Source organism: Macrotis lagotis, chromosome 1 (genome assembly GCF_037893015.1).
Source record: "Macrotis lagotis isolate mMagLag1 chromosome 1, bilby.v1.9.chrom.fasta, whole genome shotgun sequence".
NCBI classification, from domain to species: Eukaryota; Metazoa; Chordata; class Mammalia; order Peramelemorphia; family Peramelidae; genus Macrotis; species Macrotis lagotis.
Genome location: NC_133658.1, coordinates 18,424,810 through 18,446,449, shown reverse-complemented (window position 1 = coordinate 18,446,449; position 21,640 = coordinate 18,424,810). Strand labels below are relative to the sequence as shown.

General features: G+C 45.1%; 1 protein-coding gene across 1 annotated transcript; it reads right to left on the bottom strand.

The window, feature by feature from the left end:
* Positions 1-323: 323 nt before the first annotated feature.
* On the bottom strand, positions 324-7,676 carry NEFL (neurofilament light chain). Its single transcript, XM_074221943.1, has 4 exons — positions 6,471-7,676; positions 5,423-5,547; positions 3,681-4,000; positions 324-2,416 (listed from the first exon to the last, which is right to left on the bottom strand). The coding sequence occupies exons 1-4, from the start codon at positions 7,512-7,514 to the stop codon at positions 2,262-2,264; spliced, it is 1,644 nt and encodes a 547-aa protein (XP_074078044.1). The 5' UTR covers positions 7,515-7,676; the 3' UTR covers positions 324-2,261.
* Positions 7,677-21,640: the final 13,964 nt, after the last annotated feature.

The following is a 21,640-nucleotide window of genomic DNA, read 5'->3' as shown; positions in this document are numbered from 1 at the left end:
TGCCATCAACAGAAGTAGAATTTTCTGTAGAATGGGTGAGAAAGAACCTTCAAGAAGAATTCATTCACCTCATCATAGAACTGGACAAACTGAGGTCTAGATAGGTAAGGTGATTTTCCTGAAGTTAAGCCAGATCACCTTACAGAGTTAAGACTAGAACCCACATCCCTTAAATCTCAAACCCAGTGGCCTTTTCCTTGTCCTGAGCAATAGATCTAGCTCAAGAACATGCCATTTTCAAAAGATTAAGTTTTTGCCTCTTTTGTAGGATCATTATTCCCATAAGAATAACAAAGTTCACGCACTCGTATTTTTTCTTTATGTATTTTTATTGTGGCACACAGGATGGGGGTGGGATGGTGATACAATGTGTCATAACTTTCAGCTCCGATTTGGTTCAAGCAATTTCCAAATACCACTGTTTCTATTGGACTAAAGTTCCTTTTTAATACAACTTTGCTATTAACAACACTCAGTCCTCCAAACCTATTTTCCAAGACCAAAAATGCAAAAAAAAAAAAATTAGTTTCATTCCACAGAGGTATCTTTGCAGAAGCCCGTCAACAATGGATCTTGCAGGTTCACAGTCACAGTATGACAGAAATGCATTTTCTTGCTAACAGTTTTAGTTTGAAACAGACAGAAGTGAGTCTCAAAGGCAAAAGCACAGTGCAGCATATAAATGAAGGCAGAGTAAATGCAGATATAAGCATTGGGGTCCCCCCCCAAGTGATATCAATTACACTACTATAGGAGGGGTTGAATCACCATAAATTAGCTTTGGAAGACAGAAGCAGAAAAACATAATCAGTAACTTCTGCTCTAACCCACAGCAGATTAGATACCGTACAAGCATTAGGATTCTATAAGATATGTTAGGCATGGACAGCTATGAATGTTTTATTTAAAGAAGTTCTTAACCAGTTGGAATCATCCTCTGAACCTCTAGCTTTCCAAATTAAGATATGTAAAGGAATATTCAAGGGAACCCTGTCCAGGTGTTAGGCACTAATAGTTGGTTTAACATTTGGCATCAAAGGTTTATTGACATGTCTTTTAAAAATCTAAGAGGCTTGTAGAATTTCAGGGCAGCAGCAAAGAGGCCAGGAACTAAACTGAAAACTCAGAATCATCCCTGGTTCAAGTTTGTGGACAAGATTTAAGTAGGGATTTGTCTTCTGATTTCTGTGTCATTTTAATATCTATTTACATTTAACCGATAATGATCTGTTTTTGTTTATCATCTTCCACCATTTGGAGCAATTAAAAAAAAAAAGATCAAGCTTTTTACTGTTTTGCCTGTTGAGAGGCACTGTCTACCCATTTTGAGTTGATAATCTTTCACTGGGTCTCTCTCTCATGTGCCCATTTGCTCAGTGTGGTATATTTAGTCTGTCTTCTCACAGATTTCACTATGAAACCATTTTGACTTTGTACTGGAGGTTGTACTGGAACCAGTACACTGTAATTGGTAGGAGGGTCCCCCCCTTAGTCTTTCTGTTAATTACTGATGATATTTGGAAGGATTGGGGATATGTTATGGGGTGGAGAGAGGGAGGGCAAGGAGGAGGCAGAGGGTGGGGAAGATAGGCAAGATTCCTGAATTGATAACTTAAGCTTTGAGTTCCTTAGAAAGCACCAACTGGGAGTAAATAATTATTGAAGAAAAGGGAAAGTTTAATATTTTTTTCTGGTACCATGAGATTCTGAGATCAGTAACCTGGCTTCTCGCTTGTCAGCTGCTCATTACTTGAATGCATATTTGAAATTCTCTTTAATTAACACACAATAGCCACAACAAGGGATTATAATACCATTCCAGGATGCCTTTATTTGGTAGTTATTGCACATAACTTGGGGTCATTATTTTTTAACCACCAAAAGTTTCCAAAGATTAATTATGGTTTTCATCAAGTTTAATACTGATATCAATGAGGTTGTTTATTCATGTTTTTTCATTGTAAATGTCTGAATCATCCATACTGTTATCAACCCAGAATTCATAAGCATGTACCATGCACAGTCTGGCAGCAAGCCAGGGAAAGCTATCAAAAAGCACACCAAATACTCTTGCATAGGGGAAGACATTTAGCATAACATTCACTTTCAATCTAAGTCATCTCAGATTAGTCGTATTTTTTTTTAAATATGTGGTTTCTTATTCTTTATAGCATTCAGTGCTCAACAGATTTGCCGAGTGGTGGGATTGTTGACCTGATCGGGGGTGGGGGGTAACCTGAAATAATCAAGGAAAAGAGAACTTAATCTTTCTTCTTCTGCTCTACAGCTTCTTCTCCAGCGGCTTCTTCTTCCTTCTTCTCTTTCTCTTCCTCCTCTTCGGCTTCCTCGCCTTCCTCTCCAGCTTCACCACCCTCTTCTTCCTCGGCTTCCTTGTCTTCAGATTCATCCTTGGCACCTTTTAAAAGCACATGGCGGGGATCACAATTAGACACAAGACATGTCAGATTCAGCCAAGTTCTCAGTAACATTTTTACCAAGGACTATATTGTTCAAATGCCTTTTTTTTTTCCAAAATAAGTCCATTGAGAGTGGAGTCATAGAACTCAAACTGTCTTCAGAGGATAATTAGGCTAAGTGTTTCATTTTACAGATTAGGAAACTAAGACCCAGGTGATGCCCAAGGTCATTCCAGTAGAAACTGTTAGAGATAGGATTTGAACCCAGATCCTCTGCCCCCAGAGTTACATCTATATGACACAAGAATTCTGTCCCTGTAGTTACATTGTCTACTCCACTGCCATTTTCAAAAGCATACATATCAGGGGCAGCTAGGTGGCACAATGGATAGAGCACTGGTCCTATAGTCAGGAGGACCTGAGTTCAAATCTGGATTCAGATACTTGATAATTACCTAGCCACATGACCTTGGACAAGTCACTTAACCCCATAGCCTTGTCAAAAAACAACAAAAAAAAACACACATTGAACAGTCCCATTGAATGAGGTTTTATAACTGGACACTGGTGGTCCATTACAAAGCCAATGAATTTACTACTTCTGGGGAGTCAAGGCCAAACTCCTCTCAAGCACTAACTCCTTCAGACTTTCCTTCTCTTTAGGCATCTCATCAGCAGCAGGAAGAAAGAGCATATTTTAAGAAAAAGAGAACAATGGAATAACACTTGAAAGGTCTTTTCTTTTTAAACTTTTTCCCATTAAGGTCAATTGGATAAATGACCTTCTCTCATTCCATGAATAACTGAGAGGACATGAATAAAATCTGTTTGGCACAAAATGCTAGCAAAATATCAAGTTCAATGTTTCTCCTTGTATAAAATAAGCTAATTGAACTCAATGATCTCAGATTTCCCCTTCAGCTACAAATACAATGGTCCTCTGTTCTTCCAAGTTACATTCTGTCTATGAATTCATTCATTCATTCATTCATTAATATGATTCAAAAATGAACTTATTTATTCATATTAGCAAAGAGCTCATTTGATCCTTTCTACTAACTCTGGGTTTGGAAAGTATGATTGTCCCTATCTTAGAGGAAGCCAACTGAATAGTTAAAGTCCAGCAACTAAAAACTAATGGAAACAGGACTCAAACCCAGGTCTTCTACTTGAACCCAGGTCTTCTGACTTCAATTTCAGGCACCTTTTGACTACACTACATCTATTAAAGCAGAAAACCCTGGTGTTTTGCTTTTTTTTTACCTTCTTCCTCTTCGCCTCCTTCCTCTTCTTCTCCTTCCTCCTTCTCCTCTTCCTCAGCCTCTCCTTCCCCTTCAGAGGGGGGCTCATCTTTGGCTTCTTCTGCCTTGGTTGCCTCAATGGTCTCTTCCACCTCAATCTGTTCCTCTTGAACATGACTGGTGTAGTATGAGGGGAAGGCACGAGCAGACATCAAATATGAGGTGGTCTGCAGACCGCTGTAGGCAGAGCGCCCAAAGACCTGGGAGCTCTGGGAGTAGCTACTGGCTAGACTTCCAACACTGGTGAAGCTCAGACGGGTCTCTTCACCTTCCAATAGTTTCCTGGGGAGAAAACAATAGGGTGAGTGGTGGGGATGAGAGGCATGGGTTCAGAAATCAACCACAAAGACAGATGGAGAAGTGAAAATTCTTGCTAAAGCTTTCCAAAATAATAATATTCCAAAAGACTAGAATAAATAAAATTCCTACCCATCAACTTTTAAATAGCATGGTGTCATTCTTTAAAGTCTGTATCATCAGACTGAGAAACACCAAACTGAAAAGTCAAAGGATAATTGACTTGGAGTTGGAAGAAACCTCAGAGATCACCAACCACCCCCCCCCCCATTTAAGAGAATAGGAATCAGTAGTTCTTTCCTTATGCAGACCTTAAATGGGTCTCTGTACTTTCCCCCTCATTCTGACCTTGACCCAGGTCCCCCAGCTATATAAAATAGCAAAGACAGGACTCAAATTCCATGCCTTCCAAGATCCCATCTTTCCACTGTCAAAGATGGGAAGCTCTTAGGTATGAAAGAGCTTCTGGGTCAAAGGATGGTTAAAATCTCGCTGTTCAGAGGTTAAGGACCTCTCTTGAAAGCCTTCAGACTAAAGACACTCAGTCTTACAATGACTTTTTTTTTCTTCCCCTGAACTGGACATGATGAATTGTCTCCTATTTCTCCCCTCAATAACGATTCTCCCTTGAAAAAGCAGTTGTTTTCCTAGTCAGGAAGTAACAGGAGACCCTCATCCTGAACTCGAAACAGCCCTAGAAGTTAGACCTGCTTCTTTTGGCAGGAATCCATTTTTAATGATTTAAATCTGGATAGACAAGCAGTCTGATGACAACTGTATGTTCAAGCCACATTTTAAAAGTCACATTAGGGTTGTCGATGTTTGAGGCAATTTTCTTTTTAGATGAAGCATCCCAATTCTTCTTTAAACAAAGGAGGAATCTTTGGGAGTATAATGAGAATTAAAGAGCCTGCTCTTGCTTTGTTGAAGCATGTCAGGCAACAGACAGACACTCATTAAGGGCTTATTATGGGCCAGGAGATCTGATTCTCCCCATTACAATTAAAAATAAATGTTAATATGCAGATTTAGATCATTCCTTTGCCGTCTATGCATGTCTGAGGAAACTGGGTCAGAACCTGAGACAGAGAAACTCTCTAGCTAAACAGACCCAAAGACATTAACGGGAGTACCTGGGGATTTGACTGCCATCCAAAACCTTAAAAGGATCACAATGTTCTAGACTTAGGTCGGAAAGGAAATTTGGGAGCTTGTTGAAATGGACTCACTCAGTTTGCAATGGAGGAAACTGAGGCACAAAGTCATTCCATGACTTGCTCGAGGCTGCACAGCTAGCTAGTGCATAAGAGAGGTCTTTTGGGACTTCTCCTGCCAAAGAAGCTGACGTGGCTACCACAGGCTTTGGAACTGTTGGGCTGCCTGGCTGCCCGCCTCCCCCGCTCCTACCTGTAGGCTGCAATTTCAATATCCAAAGCCATCTTCACGTTGAGCAGATCTTGGTATTCCTTCAAGTAGCGTGCCATCTCGCTCTTAGTGGTCCTCAGTTCGTTTTCCAGTTTGTTAATTGTGTCCTGTCGGAAAGGGAAGCAGAACCTAGGCCTTAAAGCTGTCTCTCTTCTGAAAAAAGGAGGGGCCGCCTTGTCAGTGGCAGATGGCACCCCTGCCTTTCTGCCTATTACAGGGTCCACTCTGGCCTGGGCTCCAGTCCCACCCTGCCCGTCTGGGAACCTTCCCGAACTCTGCAGGCTCCCACCCCGCACACCAGCAGGCTGTGCCTCCCCGGGCCTGCGCCACCCCTCCTGGCAGTGCCCGGGAGACACGACCTTCCTGGGGCAAGCAGAGCCCACTCATGTGTCTGTCTCCAGTCTGCTGTGGGGTAGAGGCCGGAGGAGACCCGTGGGGGGGGGGGCTTGGGGATGAAGGAAGGAACGGCCTTTTCCCCAAAGCATCTGGCTGGGGGGGTGGGGGAGGGGAGGGGCAGGGCGCCGTCTCCTCCGATCCCGGGGGTTTGGGGGCTCTCTGAGCCCGTGGGACGGGCCCATGCTCTGTGGGTGCAGCAGCCCCTAGAGAGGGCAGCGTCCCCCGCTTCGGGAGTCCGAACCGGGCTTCCCGGCAGGCGAGCTCCGGGACCCCCCCTCCGCCTTCTCCGCCCCCTCCCCACTAGCCCAGGTGCTTTGTGTGTGTGTGTGGGGGGGGGAGAAGTTCCACACCTCCCCTCCCCCAGCCCTCCAGCCAGGGCGGGGCGCGCCCCTCCCTCCTGGCCCCTGGGCACAGGTGTGCCGTGTAGGCAGCCGGTCCCTCCCGGAGCTGACTCAGTAGAGTCAGTGTTGGACAGCGCCCGCTCCCCGTCCCCCGGGGGCGGCCCGGGCCCGCTCCCCCTCCCCCTCCCCGGGGCGCGCCCCCCAGGCCGGCCCGCTCCCCCTCCCCGGGGTAGGCCCCCCGGGCCGGCCCGCGCCCGCTCCCCCTCCCCGGGCCGGCCGGCCGGCGCCCCCACCTGCAGCGCGCTGATGTCGGCGTTCTGCTTGTCCTCCAGCTCCTGCAGCTGCTTCTCCAGCGCCTCGTTCATGCCGCGGCAGGCCTCGATCTCCAGCGTCTTGGCCTTGAGCAGGCGGCGGCTCTCGGACACCTCGTCCTTGGCGGCGCGCACGGCGTCCGTGTTCTTGGCGGCGCTCTCGGTGAGCACGCTGAAGCGGCTGCGGAACCAGTCCTCGGCGTTCTGCATGTTCTTGGCCGCCAGCTTCTCGTACTGCGAGCGGATGTCCTTGAGCGCGGCCGACAGGTCGGGCTTGGCCGCCACCTCCATCTCCACCGAGAGCTGCGCGTACTGGATCTGCGCCTGCAGCTCGGCGATCTCCTCCTCGTGCACCTTCTTGAGGAAGGCGATCTCGTCCAGCAGGCTGTCCACGCGCTTCTCCAGCTCGGCGCGGCCCAGCGCCGCCTCGTCGGCCGCCTTGCGCGCCTCCAGCAGGCGGCCCTCGGCCTCCTCGCGGCTCAGCGCCTCCTCCTCGTAGCGCGCCTGCAGCGCGCGCAGCGCCTCCTCCAGCCCCTGGCGCTCGGCCTGCAGCGCCTGGCGCTCGGCGCCCGCCTCCTCCACGGCCAGGCGCAGCTCGCGGATCTCCTGCTCGTAGAGCGCGCGGAAGCGCGAGGGCTCGGCGTGCTTCTGGCGCAGCACCAGCAGCTCGGCCTCCAGCACCTTGTTCTGCTGCTCCAGCTCGTGCACGCGCTCGATGAAGCTGGCGAAGCGGTCGTTGAGGTCCTGCAGCTGCACCTTCTCCTGCGTGCGGATGGACTTGAGGTCGCTGCTGATGGCCGCCACCTGGCTCAGGTCCAGGCTCTCCAGGCCGGCCAGCAGCGAGGCGGCGCCCGGCGCGTAGGCGCGGCGCGCGGAGCCGGCCGAGTAGGCCGAGTAGGCCGAGCGCGCCGCGCTGCTGCTGTAGCTGCGCGCCGAGGACAGCTGCAGCCGCGGGCTCTCGGCCGCGCCGCCGTAGCGCCGCCTGTAGGCCGGCCCGTAGAAGGCCTCGTAGCCGAAGGCGCTCATGCTGCCGCCGGCGGGAGAGGAGAGGAGGAGGAGGAGGAGGAGGAGAGGATGAGGAGGAGAGGCAGGGCCGGGGCTGTGTGCGCCGCCCGCCGCCGGCCCGCCGCCTTTATAGCCGGCCCCCGCTGACGCAGCCGCCGCCCCGCCCGCCGCCGGGGGAGGGGCGCCTTGCGGAGGCGCTGCGCCACTGGCAGGGAGGGAGGGAGGGAGGGAGGCCGGCCGGGCCGCAGGCTCGAGGAGCCCCCCAGGAGCCCGCGACGCGATGCGGACGGAGGGGGCGCGCGGCATCCGGCTTCTGGCCCCTCGCCATCTTGCGTCCCTTGGGGACCCCAGAGACTTCGGCCCCCACCCGCCCCACCCCCTCTTGTCCCCCACCCAAGGAGCCCCCCTTCATGACCCCGCGATGCGGAGGGAGGGGGCGCACAAGGGGTTAATGTTCGGCTTCTTACACCTTCCCCATCTTGCGTCCCTTGGGGACCCCAGAGACTTCGGCCCCCACCCGCCCCACCCCCTCTTGTCCCCCATCAAGGGGTCCCCCCTTCATGACCCCGCGGTGCGGAGGGAGGGGGCGCGCGGCATTCGGCTTCTGGCCCCTCGCCATCTTGCCTCCCTTGGGGACCCCAGCCCCCCCGCGCCGATCCCCTCTTGTCCCCCACCCAAGGAGCCCCCCTTCATGACCCCGCGATGCGGAGGAAGGGGGCGCACAAGGGGTTAAGGTTCGGCTTCTTACACCTTCCCCATCTTGCGTCCCTTGGGGACCCCAGAGACTTCGGCCCCCACTCAAGGAGTCCCCCCTTCGTGACCCCGCGGTGCGGAGGGAGGGGGCGCGCGGCATTCGGCTTCTGGCCCCTCGCCATCTTGCCTCCCTTGGGGACCCCAGCCCCCCCGCGCCGATCCCCTCTTGTCCCCCACCCAAGGAGCCCCCCATGACCCCGCGATGAGGAGGAAGGGGGCGCACAAGGGGTTAATGTTCGGCTTCTGGCCCCTCGCCATCTTGCGTCCCTTGGGGACCCCAGAGACTTCGGATCCCACCCGCCCCACCCCCTCTTGTCCCCCACCAAGGGGTCCCCCCTTCGTGACCCCGCGGTGCGGAGGGAGGGGGTGCACAAAGGGTTAAGGTTCGGCTTCTTATACCTTCCCCATCTTGCGTCCCTTGGGGACCCCAGAGACTTCGGATCCCACCCGCCCCACCCCCTCTTGTTCCCCACCAAAGGGTCCCCCCTTCGTGACCCCGCGGTGCGGAGGGAGGGGCCGCACAAGGGGTTAAGGTTCGGCTTCTTATACCTTCCCCATCTTGCCTCCCTTGGGGACCCCAGCCCCCCCGCGCCGATCCCCTCTTGTCCCCCACCAAGGAGCCCCCCATGACCCCGCGATGGGGAGGGAGGGGGCGCACAAGGGGTTAATGTTCGGCTTCTTACACCTTCCCCATTTTGCCTCCCTTGGGGACCTCAGAGACTTCGGCCCCCACCCACCCCACCCCCTCTTGTCCCCCACTCAAGGAGTCCCCCCTTCGTGACCCCGCGGTGCGGAGGGAGGGGGCGCACAAGGGGTTAAGGTTCGGCTTCTTACACCTTCCCCATCCTGCCTCCCTTGGGGACCCCAGAGACTTCGGCCCCCACCCACCCCACCCAAGGAGTCCCCCCTTCGTGACCCCGCGGTGCGGAGGGAGGGGGCGCACAAGGGGTTGGCACGGGAATCCTTGCCGAGGGCTTAGGCTAGACTTGTTTTATTTCTTTTATTTCGTTATCACTCGAGTCCCTTGCAAGCTTGTGCAGTTTGTGGTGTGGACGGAAAACGTTCCCAAAGGGGGTCCGTGGGCATCAGCACCCCGCAGAAGTGGATCCGGAAATCAGAAGAGGGCGGAAAGAATCCTGCCGGCTTCCCTAGACTTTTTCCTCCCCCAAGGGATTAGCGACTGCCCTTTGATTCTTGGGGTCCCCTCTCTCTGAACCCTGAAAAAGGTGCCTCCAAAACTGAAGGTACTCTTTTCCTCCGGATCCACTTTGACTTTGGTCCCCTCGGAATTCACCAGGGCTTTTCCCTCCACTCTGTTCTCCAGACGCTTTGCACACTGCTGGATACTATTTTCAAGACCTACTATGTTCCAAGCTAAGCCCCGGGAGCAGGTGGGGGCAGAGGGACCCAGAGGACAGTGGCTTGAATTTCCAAGCCAGGAAGAATTTTTAGAAGCCTCCCGAGCAGCCGCCTAATGCAGAGAAGGCGGCGGCTGCCGGCGCCGGGGCCCCAGCGCCACTAGCCTCCTGGGAAAGCGGCCCCAGGCCATCCAGGGCACCAGATTTAGGGCAGATTCTGTCCTCTCTGAGGTCCTAGGTTCAAATCCCAGTTCTGAATTTAACTGTTACCCTGGATAATTCACTCAATGTGTCAGGGCCTCAGTTTCCTCTGAACTAGCTGGTGACCAGGTCTCTTTTGTGACCAGGAGAGAATCGCCGGCTCGTAGCTTCCTACAATTATGGGGTGGCATCATTCAGAAGAGCAATGGTTAATCCCCTGGCATCCGTACACTGCCTGATTATGCCACCGCAGGCTGAAAATAGCAAACTAGTTTTCCTCCCCCGCCTGGTATGAATGATAAAACAGGTAACAGTTGCTGGGGAAGCAATTCAGTGAAGACACACTAGATTTCTTTCCCTCCTGTTTTCTTTTGGAGGTTTTTTATCTACTCAAGGAGTTTCCCTCTGCAATCCAGTCCTAACGAATTTCCAGATCTGAGAAGAGACCATGGAATCAAGGAGGGAAAGGATCCTTTAAAAAACGGAGAAATTGTTCAAAATTGCAGAATATCAGGAATTTGTCTTGTCCGGTGACCCTGGGATGTCAGCCCAGGCAATAATGGCTTGTTTGAGGTCCAGGGCAGTTTCCTTTGTGAAAGTGCAGCTAAGAATAGGTGAAGAGAGCCAGCCAGGTAGGATGCACAGGACCGCCTTGAAGTCAGGAAGTTGTCACTGTTCAGCCATACTCAACCCCTCACAACCCCCTTTGGGATTTTCTTGGCAAAGATACTGGAAGGGCTTACTTACCATTTTCTTCTCCACACATGTTATAGATGAGGAAACTGAGGCAACCAGGGTTAAGTGACTTAGCCATATTTACCCCTAGCTACTAAGTGTCTGAGGTCATGTTTGAGTTCAGGGAGCAGAGACTTCCTAACTTAAGACTTGGTCCTTTATCCATTGTACCATCTAGCCTCACCCGGAGTCTGGAAGAGCCAAGTTCAAATGCTGCCTCTGATTAGCTCTGTGGTGACCCACAAATGGAGCAACTTCTCCATTCCCCCTTCAAATTTCTAATGCTACAATTTAAATGACAGTTAGTAATATGCATCAGTGAAGAGGGTCCTTTCAGTGGAAGTTCTAATGAACTCAATTATGAAATGCAAAAATCTGAAATTTAAGAGAAAAAATAGGGAGATGCTTAACTATCTGAAGGACTTTCATGGAGAAGGGGAGACAGACTATTTCTCTCTAGATCCAAAGTATGACATTTTTGCCATTGAATGAAAGTTTTAAGGAGGAGGAAGTCACTTCTTTCTAAGAAAGAACTAACGCTATTCACTTTTGTTTAACATCACCATGAGGGAAACTATACTAAAAAAGTCACTTGTATTAAGTGACATGTAAACCTTGATGATTTCTGACTCTTTCAATTCTAAAATCCTATGGTTCCATGATCCTGATAGCAATGATAGAGATAACAAGGATCAAAGACTTATTTCTGCTCTAGGTCATGCAATAACTGGTCCAGGCTGCACTCTTCTGGACTTTTCCATCATTGTCTGGTCCTGGATGTTCCTCATCCTTTTTTCAGTTTTCTGTTTATGGGTTGTCTTTCTGTTAGAATATAAGCTTCCTGAAGGCAGAGACTCTTTCCTTTTGCTTGCATTTGCATCCCCATCACTTAGCATAGTGCTTAATAAATGTTAAACTGTTGACCCACATACTGCCTCTCTCCTCTATCCACACTGATACTGTCACAGCATTCTAAAAGTGGACATAAGACCATGTCATTCTCTGAGATAAGAGGTTTCATTGGTTCCTTATTCCCCTTGATGATAAAAAGAGAGCCTCTCCATCTGATATTTGAAACTTTTCAGCACCTGTCTGTCTTTCCAGGATGCTTACACATTATCCTCCCCACTCATATACTGAATTTCAATCAAACCGGTCTGCTTGCTGATCTTAATACATAACATTGCATGTGTCTCAATGCTTCCCTGAAACTGCCCCCTCTGCCTCTGGAATACTTTTATTCTCCACCTTCATCTCTCAGAACCCCTAACTGTTTTTAAAGCCCGGTCTACAAGAGATCCTTCCCATCTCTTCTACCTACTTCCACTCTTCAGAAATAGCATTGTATTTATCTGATATGCATTTTACATTCACTTAGCTATATAGTTTAGCTCGTAGATATGTTTTGTCCTTCATTTTCTTTCTTTTTCCTTATCCCGAGTCATCTGAGTCCAGTGGTCAGATATGAATAGAGTGGAGATGGTGCTGGATATGAGGCAGTCAGGGTCAAGTGACTTGCCCAAGGTCACTTAGCTAATAAGAGACAAATGTCTAGAGCTAGATTCAAACTGCCATCCTTCTAAATGCAAGGCTCATGCTCTGTCCACTGCCCCACTCAGCTGCCCTGACCCATAGATAACAAAGTATAAGAGGGCAGTGAGTGGTTTTCCTTTTGTCCCAGGCTTTGTTTGTGCTTACTGATTGCTTTAGTTGAATCTAATCAGATTATTTTGAGGGATAGAGTACTGGCCCAGAAATCAGGAGAAAGTGGGTTAGATGGTTACCCCTGCAAATACTAATCCTGTGACACTGGGCAAGTCACTCGGCGTTCTGAGCCTTGGTTCTCCCCAGGGGTCAAGGATAGAAATGCCTTCCTCCCAGAGTTATTAGTGAGATAAGGCCCTGCAGGAGCGTTGCAAACCTTAAAGAACTACGGAATTATCAGTATTCCTATTAATAGCACGAGAGAAGGGGCCATTTCACTAGGTTTGAAATTTTACTGGGGGGAGGGGTTGGGGAAAAGGAAAGGGAGGAAAAGAAAGTCGGGGAGTTGGAGCTCAGCAACTATGTTTTGATTGGCCAGGCCCTTTCCTGTTCTTGGCCAGTCAGAGGATCTGCTGTTTAAGGGAAGGCAGGTCCAGGAGCTAGCCTTGGTGCTGAGCAACGTTCCCGGGAAGATTTAGCAGGATGTTATAATAGGGTGTAACTATACTGCATTGGATATATTAACATCTCTCTTCCCCCCCCCCCTTCAGTTTAAGCCTTACAAAACACTTTCCCTGTATTTGGTGGGCTGGGTCAACCTTAAACTGATATAATTAAAAGGAAACGGCAGCTCAATTGCTTATACTAAGCACAATTCACTTTCTGCATACAGGAAAGCTCATTTTCTATGCCCACCCCCTCCTAGCGGTTTCTGGCTCCCCCTTCCAAGACCTGTGTCTATTGGGACCTTTGCCAGGGAGGCTCCACACTGCAGAGGAAACCTCCCTAGAAGAGATTGAGTGAGATAAAGAAGTGGAAGTGAGATGAGGCAAGGAACCCACAGGGCAGGAGCTGTGAGCCTTTGATCATAGTCCAGCACCAACCTCTGTGTGTGTGTGTGTGTGTGTGTGTGTGTGTGTGTGTGTGTGTGTGTGTGTGTGGTGTGTCTGTACTATTGTGGGTGTATGTGCCAAGGTGGTATAGGGTGAGGTGGGTGGAGGGATCAGAACCAACCCTAGAGGAAGGAAGCAAAACTCAGTGGGAATTTCTTTCCATTGATCTACCCAAGCACATTTTTATTGTTCAATCATTTCAGTCAGGTCCAACTCTTTGTGATCCCATATCTTTATTTGAGTAAATTATGGGATCATACAATCCAAAACTGGAAGGAACAACAGAAAAATCTAGCCAATTCTTTCGTTTTATATCTGAGGAAACTCAAACCCACGCATATTCAATTGTCCAAGGTCACAAAAGTAATAAGAATCACAAATAGCTTAAACTTCTACTACAGTCTTAAAGTGGAAGGAATTTCACAAAAAAAGGGATGGAAGAGCAGGTTGTATAAAGATTACAAACTCACCTCTTTTTTTAGCAAGAGTGAGAAAAAATGGTGGTGCAGATTCAATTCATTGGCATATAATTGTTTTTTTTAACTGCAGAATTTACTTTTTTAGTGCAGAAAAAAAGTAACAGTATTTACTGGAAGCAATCAGAAACAGAAATGGTGCCAGAAGGCAATCACCTCCTTTTCCCCATACGAGGTCTTTCTGATTCACTTCCCAACAAAAACTAGTCTGACCTGACAACTGGAGGAGTGAGTCTATGCTCCCTCTCATGTCAGCGGTGGGTTTTTACTGATACAAGAAATTAGCTCCTTTTTGCCTCCAGAAGAGATTTAAGAGAGACTTAAGTTGTCTTTGAAGGTTTCTAGTCAAAGTTGAATTAGACCTGTTCCATTTGACTGAAAGCAGCCTGTGAAAGTTGCAAAGGGTCTAATTTAGACTTGAAGGGAAGAAAATCTTCCCAAAGTGGAAGGGACTGCCTTCAGAGGTGGTGGCTTCTCCCTTCTTGGAGATCATCAAGCAAAGACTAGGTAAAACACGTGTCTGGCATCTTATGGCAGGGAGGGGAGAAATGAGAATGGGGTGGGGAGAGATTTCATTTTGTCTGTGGGCTGGATTAAATATCATAGAGGTCTCTTCCAGTCTTTCAAGTCTGCAATTTTATGATCATAGGTGACAATCACTACTCCCAGAATTATTGAGGACAAACCACTTGATAACTTTTTAAAGATGGTTTTGAAATTAGAGCTGGTATAAAGGATTGAACCATAGCAAAATTAAAACTCCAAGTGGAGCTTAACAAGATAATGAGGTGATTTCAGTTTTGAATGCTGTGTCAGTTCACAGGAAACCCTTTGTACCTTTAAATCTAAAGTCAGAGACTAGGAAATGAAGAAAGGAAGGAAGCAAACACTCATTAAATGTTTGTTATGTGCCCAAGTTCTCTGCTAAAGAAGGAGAAAATCACTGAGCTAATATCATCTATTAAAAAATGCTTTATGGCCAATGAAAATGACTGTTTTTGAACATGTGAAAATAGAATTTTTCTTGAAGAACAGAACTTTAAAATTACTATTGCTAATTGGAAGCAAAATGGCAAGTATAGAAATAGAGTAAAAACCAAGAAAGAGAAAAACCTTCTCAGCAACCCAATTAACACATAATTACTTGGGCTTGCCATGCTGTGACTTCCTTAGCAGTACATCAATGAAATCAAGAGAAATGTTCATTTCCCCAGCAACATTAATACATGTTTGATCTGTTTGGGCTGATTGTTGTCCCTCTACTTAGACCCAAATGACATGACTATGTTGGGGTCCATGTACAGTGTGTCCACCTGTGGTTAATCTGAACAATCTGAATTTAAAGACTATTGCAGATGGGGTATAAAAAGTTCATATATTTGTGCTTTTAAAAAAGGTTAAACTGTAGAAGATATTAGATTTAGGAGTGGAAGGATTATTTATTTTTACAACTCATTTTATGAATGAGAAAATTGATGACCAGAGAGGTAAAACAATTTACTGCAGTTCACATGGCTAGTAAATAGCAGAACTAGGATTTTAACCATGGCTCTCTGCTTTTAATCTGGCGCTCTTTCCACCACACCACACCACATTGATATTTTAAAATTTTTATTTATGGGATAACTAGGTAGCACAGTGAATACAGCACTGACCTTGGACTCAGGAAGACCTGAGTTCAAATCTAGTCTCAAACACTTTATACTTACTAGCTGTGTGACCTTGGACAAGTTTAGCTTTATTGCCCTACCCCAAAAAAATTGTAGCTTGTGATTTTTTTTATCATCTTTATCTATAATGAGATCCTCCTCTCTTCTCCATTCTTTAAATTTCATTTTCTCTCATGTTTTGTAATGATATGTTACTGATGGACACACAAAATATGTGGGTTATGCCTACACAGTAATTATGTAAAATTATATTTGGGGCCTAATATTTATGTGTATATTTTGAAAGTAAATCTAAAGAGAAGTTTAAACAATGTAAGACATCTTATATCAAAAACAATTGACTTGGGGTGGCTAGGTGGTGCAGTGGATAGAGCACTGGTTCTGGAGTCAGGAGTACCTGAGTTCAAATTTGACCTCAGACACTTAATAATGACCTAGCTGTGTAGCCTTGAGCAAGTCACTTAACCCTATTTGCCTTGCAAAAACCTAAAAAACAAACAAATAAACAAACAAAAAATTGACTTAGGGACAGCCAGATGGTGGAGTGGATTGCACACCCTGAGTTCAAATCCGATCTCAGATACCTAATAATTATCTAGCTATGTGAACTTCAGCAAGTCACTTAACACCAATGCCTTGCAAAAAAAAAAAACCAAACAAACCAAAAAACCCCAAACACCCCAGAACTGACTTAGAAAAACCAAGCAAGCAGAGGCAATTTAAGAATCCTTGGACTGCTTGAAATCTTTAACAAAAAAAAAAGTCTTAAGACACTGTATTTCAAGAAGTCTTTGAAGAAAAATAACCAGATTTCTTAGAACCAGAAAGCAAAGTTAAAAAAAAAGAAATTCACTCCTAAAAAAAAATTAAAAAATTAAAAACCACCAGGAAAACTACATCAAAATATAGAGTTTCGAATTTTAAAAAATACTACAAGTAATGAGGAAGAAAGTATTCAAGTACCAAATATCTATAGTAAGGATCACACCAGAAGTCATTACTATAATCACACTGACAGTTTAGAATGCAATATTCCAGAAAGCAAGATTTAAAGGTTTACAACCAAGAATTACTTGCTCAGGAAAGCTGAGTATAATCCTATGGGGGGGAAATAGACCTTTACTAAGTTAGAAAACTTGCCAGGCATAGCTGATGAATAGAACAGAGCTGTAGGGAAATTTTTGAAATAAAAACGCAGAAGTTAATAGAAGCAAAAAAATAAGGTAAATAAGTGAGAAAATGAGGAGCTAAGGTAGGATGAACTATTTACTTTCTAATATGGGGAGATTTGCCCTCTCATAAATGCATCATCATCAAGTATCATGGAGTCTAATAAAACAGAAGTCCCAGGAGGTTTTTAAAAATATTTTTATCTTAAAAGAATGAAGAAAGTGAAGGAAGATAAAATGTATTAGAAGGGGAGATTGTTTCATATAATTTGAGTGTACAAATAGACAACTTTACAACCAAAATAAAATAAGATGCCAGAAACACTTGGACCTCACTTCACTAGTTTAAAAGAAGGAAGAAGAGGGGAAGGGAGAGAGAGGTAGGGAAAGAGAAAAAAGAGGGGAAGGAGGGAGGGAGGGAGGGGGGAGAGACTGTTAGTTGAGAGCACAAAGACATTTTATGGAAACTGTAGGGAAAGGGGAGAAAGGGGAGGTGGTGACAAGAGGATGCAAAGACTATATCATGAAGAGGGTCTAAAACAAAAGGGGATTTGGGCTCTAAGAGAGGGAAAGATGCAAAGGGCAGGGGAGTAGACAAACACTGCCTCAAACCCAGAGCATTGATGCTAGTGTGCCCCTCTCTCACCACCCTCTTCTTTAGAAAAAGACTGAGAAACTAAAATACCAATAGCAATTCTAATAGCAGCTAATATTTATGCATCTGAAAGATGTTTACTCAGAGTGCATATTGAGACATATTTTGGGGACATGATTGATTAATGTGGAAATTTTTTGATTGACCATATGATTTTAAAAGGATTTTCTTTTTCTTTACTTTTCCAAGAGTTGTTGAGTTGGGAGGGAAAGAAAGTAGACTATTATCGATTTTAAAATGAATTTTTTTAAGTTTAAAATTTTTTTATTATCAATTCAATCATCAATAAGCCTTTTTTTGATTTATAAAAGGATTTTGTTTATTTTGAATGTTCCCCTAATCTTGCTTCTCTCCCCTCACCCCCAACCCCACAGAAGGCAGTCTGTCAGTCTTTACATTGTTTCTATAGTACACATTGATCTAAATTGAATGTGAGGAGAGAGAAATCATATCCTTAAGGAAGAAACATGAAGTACGGGATATAGCAAAATTACACTTATCATTTTTTGGATTAAAGTTAATACTCTTTGGTCTTTTTCAAACACCACAATTCTTTCTCTAGATACAGATGGCATTCTCACAGATTCTCTATTTGCAGAGCAGCATCTTCTTTGATCATGAAGAGGGTGATTTGGAGATTTAACAATTTAAGTGACTTGCCCAGGGTCTAACTGCCCATGAGAGTCAGGACTCTAAGACACACTTCCTCTGTTATATAAATTAATACCAGTCACTATTGAGAGCAACATTCATCCTAGTCATTTTAATAACCTCTAAAATGAGAGCTTCCCAGTAGAGGAGCTCCAAGGTCTGACCCTCATCTTCCTCTGGTATCATATAAATTTGTGTCTGATTGTTGCCCTGTTGGAATGAGCAGGTCCACTAAGGTTGACCCTCACCCCCATGTTGCTATTAGGGTGTACGTGTACAATGTTCTTCTGGTTCTGCTCATCTCGAGCAGCATCAGTTCATGCAAATCTAAATTTAAAAAAATATTTAAAAAGGAAATATAATGGGGGGGGGAGTGTTATATGGAAAAACAACAAAGTCAGTGCAGTTAGATTTCAGATGCTTAGATGGGATTAAGCTGGAAAGGTAGGAAGGAGTCAACTTGATGAAAGTCTCTGAATAATGGGTTTTTTTTAATCCTAGACCTACTGAAGATCCTTGAACTTGGAAATGACATGGCCAGGTCTAGGTTTTAAAAAGATCATGTTGGCAACTGGAGAATGGATTGGAGAGAGGAGAGATATGAGACAGAGGGACCAACCAACAGGCTATTGCATTAAACCAGACATGAGCTAATGAAGACCTTAACATGCTGCCTATTAGACAACATAAGATATAAATTCTTAAAAAAAAAAGCGTGCCACGAAATCAGACGAGAAAAATTCATTTCCTGGTGGGTTGCAGGAAATAGAATTGGTGTAAAACATTTTATAAACATTAAGTGCAATAATAAATGTTCTCTCTATCCTATGGAGACAATATGAGTCAGTAGACAGAATGTTGGGCCTAGAATAATAAAAAACTAGAGTCTGAGTCTTGACTTTGGCACTTCCCACCTAGGCGAGTCCCCGACTTCTCTGAATCTTACTTTTCTGCATTTGAGCTTGACAGGGTTTGGTTTTTTTTGCAAGGTAATGGGGTTAAGTGACTTGCCCAAGGCCACACAGCTAGGTAATTATTGTCTGAGGTCAGATTTGAACTCAGGCCCTCTATCCACTGCACCACCTAGCTGCCCCCTGAGCCTGACATTTTTGAGCAAAAAAAATTAGTCTTAAATCCTAACTCAGACAATGATTAGTTCTTGAGATTTACCTGGACAAGTTATGCCTTATCTGGGTCTCCATCTCAACAATAAAAGGAGGGGTTGGCTCAAGTCCCTTCAAGCTCAAAATCTATGATTCCTTGATTTCTATTCAACCTAACTCATTAAAGCTGTTGTAAGGGGAGTGTTTTATACACTTTGATGTTCTCTGAAGCTGTAAACTGACATTCTGTTTTGGAAAGATGGTAAGTAATCTCACCTTCTGGACACCCACTGTTCTGTGGAACTATTACTCTTTGAACGTAGGAAGTATATTTCTGTCTGTGTATCAATAGTTCTTTAAACAGTGCCTAAAGGAAATTAAGTCACTTTTATTTATTTAGTAAGTATTTATTCTGTTGGAACTGGACTGCCTTCTGCAACCCCAACTTAGTGCCCTCTATTAAAAAACTTGGATATTGCTTCAAAATCTCTTCAGTCTTGGTTGGAGTGATGGATGTTGCAAGATAGTATTAAAATGGGGTCAGAACTACATGTTCTGTATGTTGAGTTCGGATTGAAGGTGGGATTTGAACCTGGGTCTTCTGACTCCAGAAACTTGCATTTTTATTGTTCTATGCTGTCTCTTAAATATGTACTGAATAAATGAACTATACATGTAGACAAAATACCAATTTACATTTCTAGGACATGTCAAAGTATGCAAACTATTTCTCCCATGACTGTCCTAATAAGGCAGAGAGCCTAGGAATCCAGGGATCATAGATTTTGACCTTTGGATGGAATTGTGCAATCATTTAGTTCAGTCCCTCACTGTCTTGTATGATTAGCGTATCTTTTGAATATCTAGTTTATTCAAGTTCAGAGTGACTTTCTTAAGACCTCTGATACATCTAATCATCTCTACTCTACCCAATGCAGCCATCAGTGAAATCAGCAAGACTCCCATTGGCTGTATCTGTCCATCTCTGAAAACTTGGCATATAAAGAAACTGCTGCACTGAACTGGCTCTGTCTTGGCTGTGAAAAGCTCTGACCTCTGGGTTTTTCTGTCCAAAGCTGAAATGCTCACAATTGGTCTTTTGCACAAGCACAGAGGGGGAAAAAAATAGATCTTAGATCAATTCATTCAGCCATCAGGAAGGTCAAGTGAAGGAAGTTAGATGCTGCAGAAAATAGTTTTGTTGTGGGACAACAGAAAGGGCAGGGGGGAGGGCACGTTCCCTTGCGGTCATTTCCAGAACAGTCAGCCTTGGCTGATGGTATCAGTGATCTGACTGAAAGGCTACTGCCTGATGAAATGAGGGCAAAGAAGTAGGTTTTTTTATTTCTTCCTAGGCTATGCACATGCCCTCAAAATGTGGTCTTCCAGTAATGTGGATCAGCATGGTATTATAGTTCTAAAGCTAGAAGGGAGCTCAGAGCAATCTAGTTCATTTTGCAGATAGGGAAATTGAGGTAGGTAGGTAAAATAGGTAAAAACAGCTTTAGAATCTGGATTTGAACCTAGCACCTCTGACTCTAGAACATGTAGTTCTGACCCCATTTAATATTGTCTTGCATCATAAATTACTCCAACCAATACTGAAGAGATTTTGGAGCAATAACCAGGGTTGGGTTTTTTTTAAATAGAGGGTAGTAAGTTGGGGTTGCAGAAGGCAATCCAATTCCAACAAAATAAATACTTACTAAAAAAATAAAAGTGACTTAATTTCCCTAGGATTCAGCTTCCTCATTTATAAAATGAGGGATTTATACTATATAGCTTCTAAAGTCCTGCCCAGTTAGAAATCTCTGATCCTATGATGTATTGGGCAGATACTATATGCACAATGGCTACTCAAACTGCAATGCTGAATATCTATATACAACATATAGACAAAACCCCTGGTGAAAGGGCTGGTGATTTAATCTAGAAGACAAAGCACATTCACACACTTTTATTTAAAGAGCAAAGAAGCATGTCTGTATAATGACAATGACATAGAGGTAGTCTAATTAAAATTAAAATATATTCAGAATACACTTGTTTGATTTGAAGCATCATTTTCTCTATAACTTTCTTATATAGAAGCAGTCAACAAAGAAATATATATATAATATAATATAGATATATATAAATATAATATACAATATTTGCTTATTTCTGAGGTGGAAATATTACCCCAGAATGTAACACACAATTTTCTGGGACTGGTAGGAGTTGCCTTAAGAGCACCCCTGCACATCAGCACTTTAAAAGATTTGCAAAACACCTTGCCTCATTTGATTCTTATGACAACCCTGTGGGGTAGGTACCATCATTTATTCACATCTTAGAAATGCAGAAACTAAGGATCAGGATATAATTTATGCATTGGATAAATGACAGTCGAGAAGAGCCAAATTCAAATTCTTTCTCTCCCACTTATTCGAATGACTGTGGGCAAGTTCCTTGACCTTGTTCTGCCCCAGTTTTCACCTTGATTAAACAGGAACATTAATAATGCCTACCTCACAGGCTTGTAAGAAGCAAATAACGGCTTCTAAGTGCTTTGCAAACCGTAAAACTGCTTGTGCTAACTGTTCTTATCATTATTAAGTATCAGTGTTTGGATTCCTCCCTAGCTCTTAACTCCAGGTTCAGAGGTCATCGATTACACCACACTTCTCTTTGTAAATTGAAAGAATGCTTAAAGTTTAAAGAACCACTAGTCATATTGCATTCATTTTACATATGGGAGGTGGAGGCCTAGAAAAAGAAAATTCCTTGGCTACAGTCA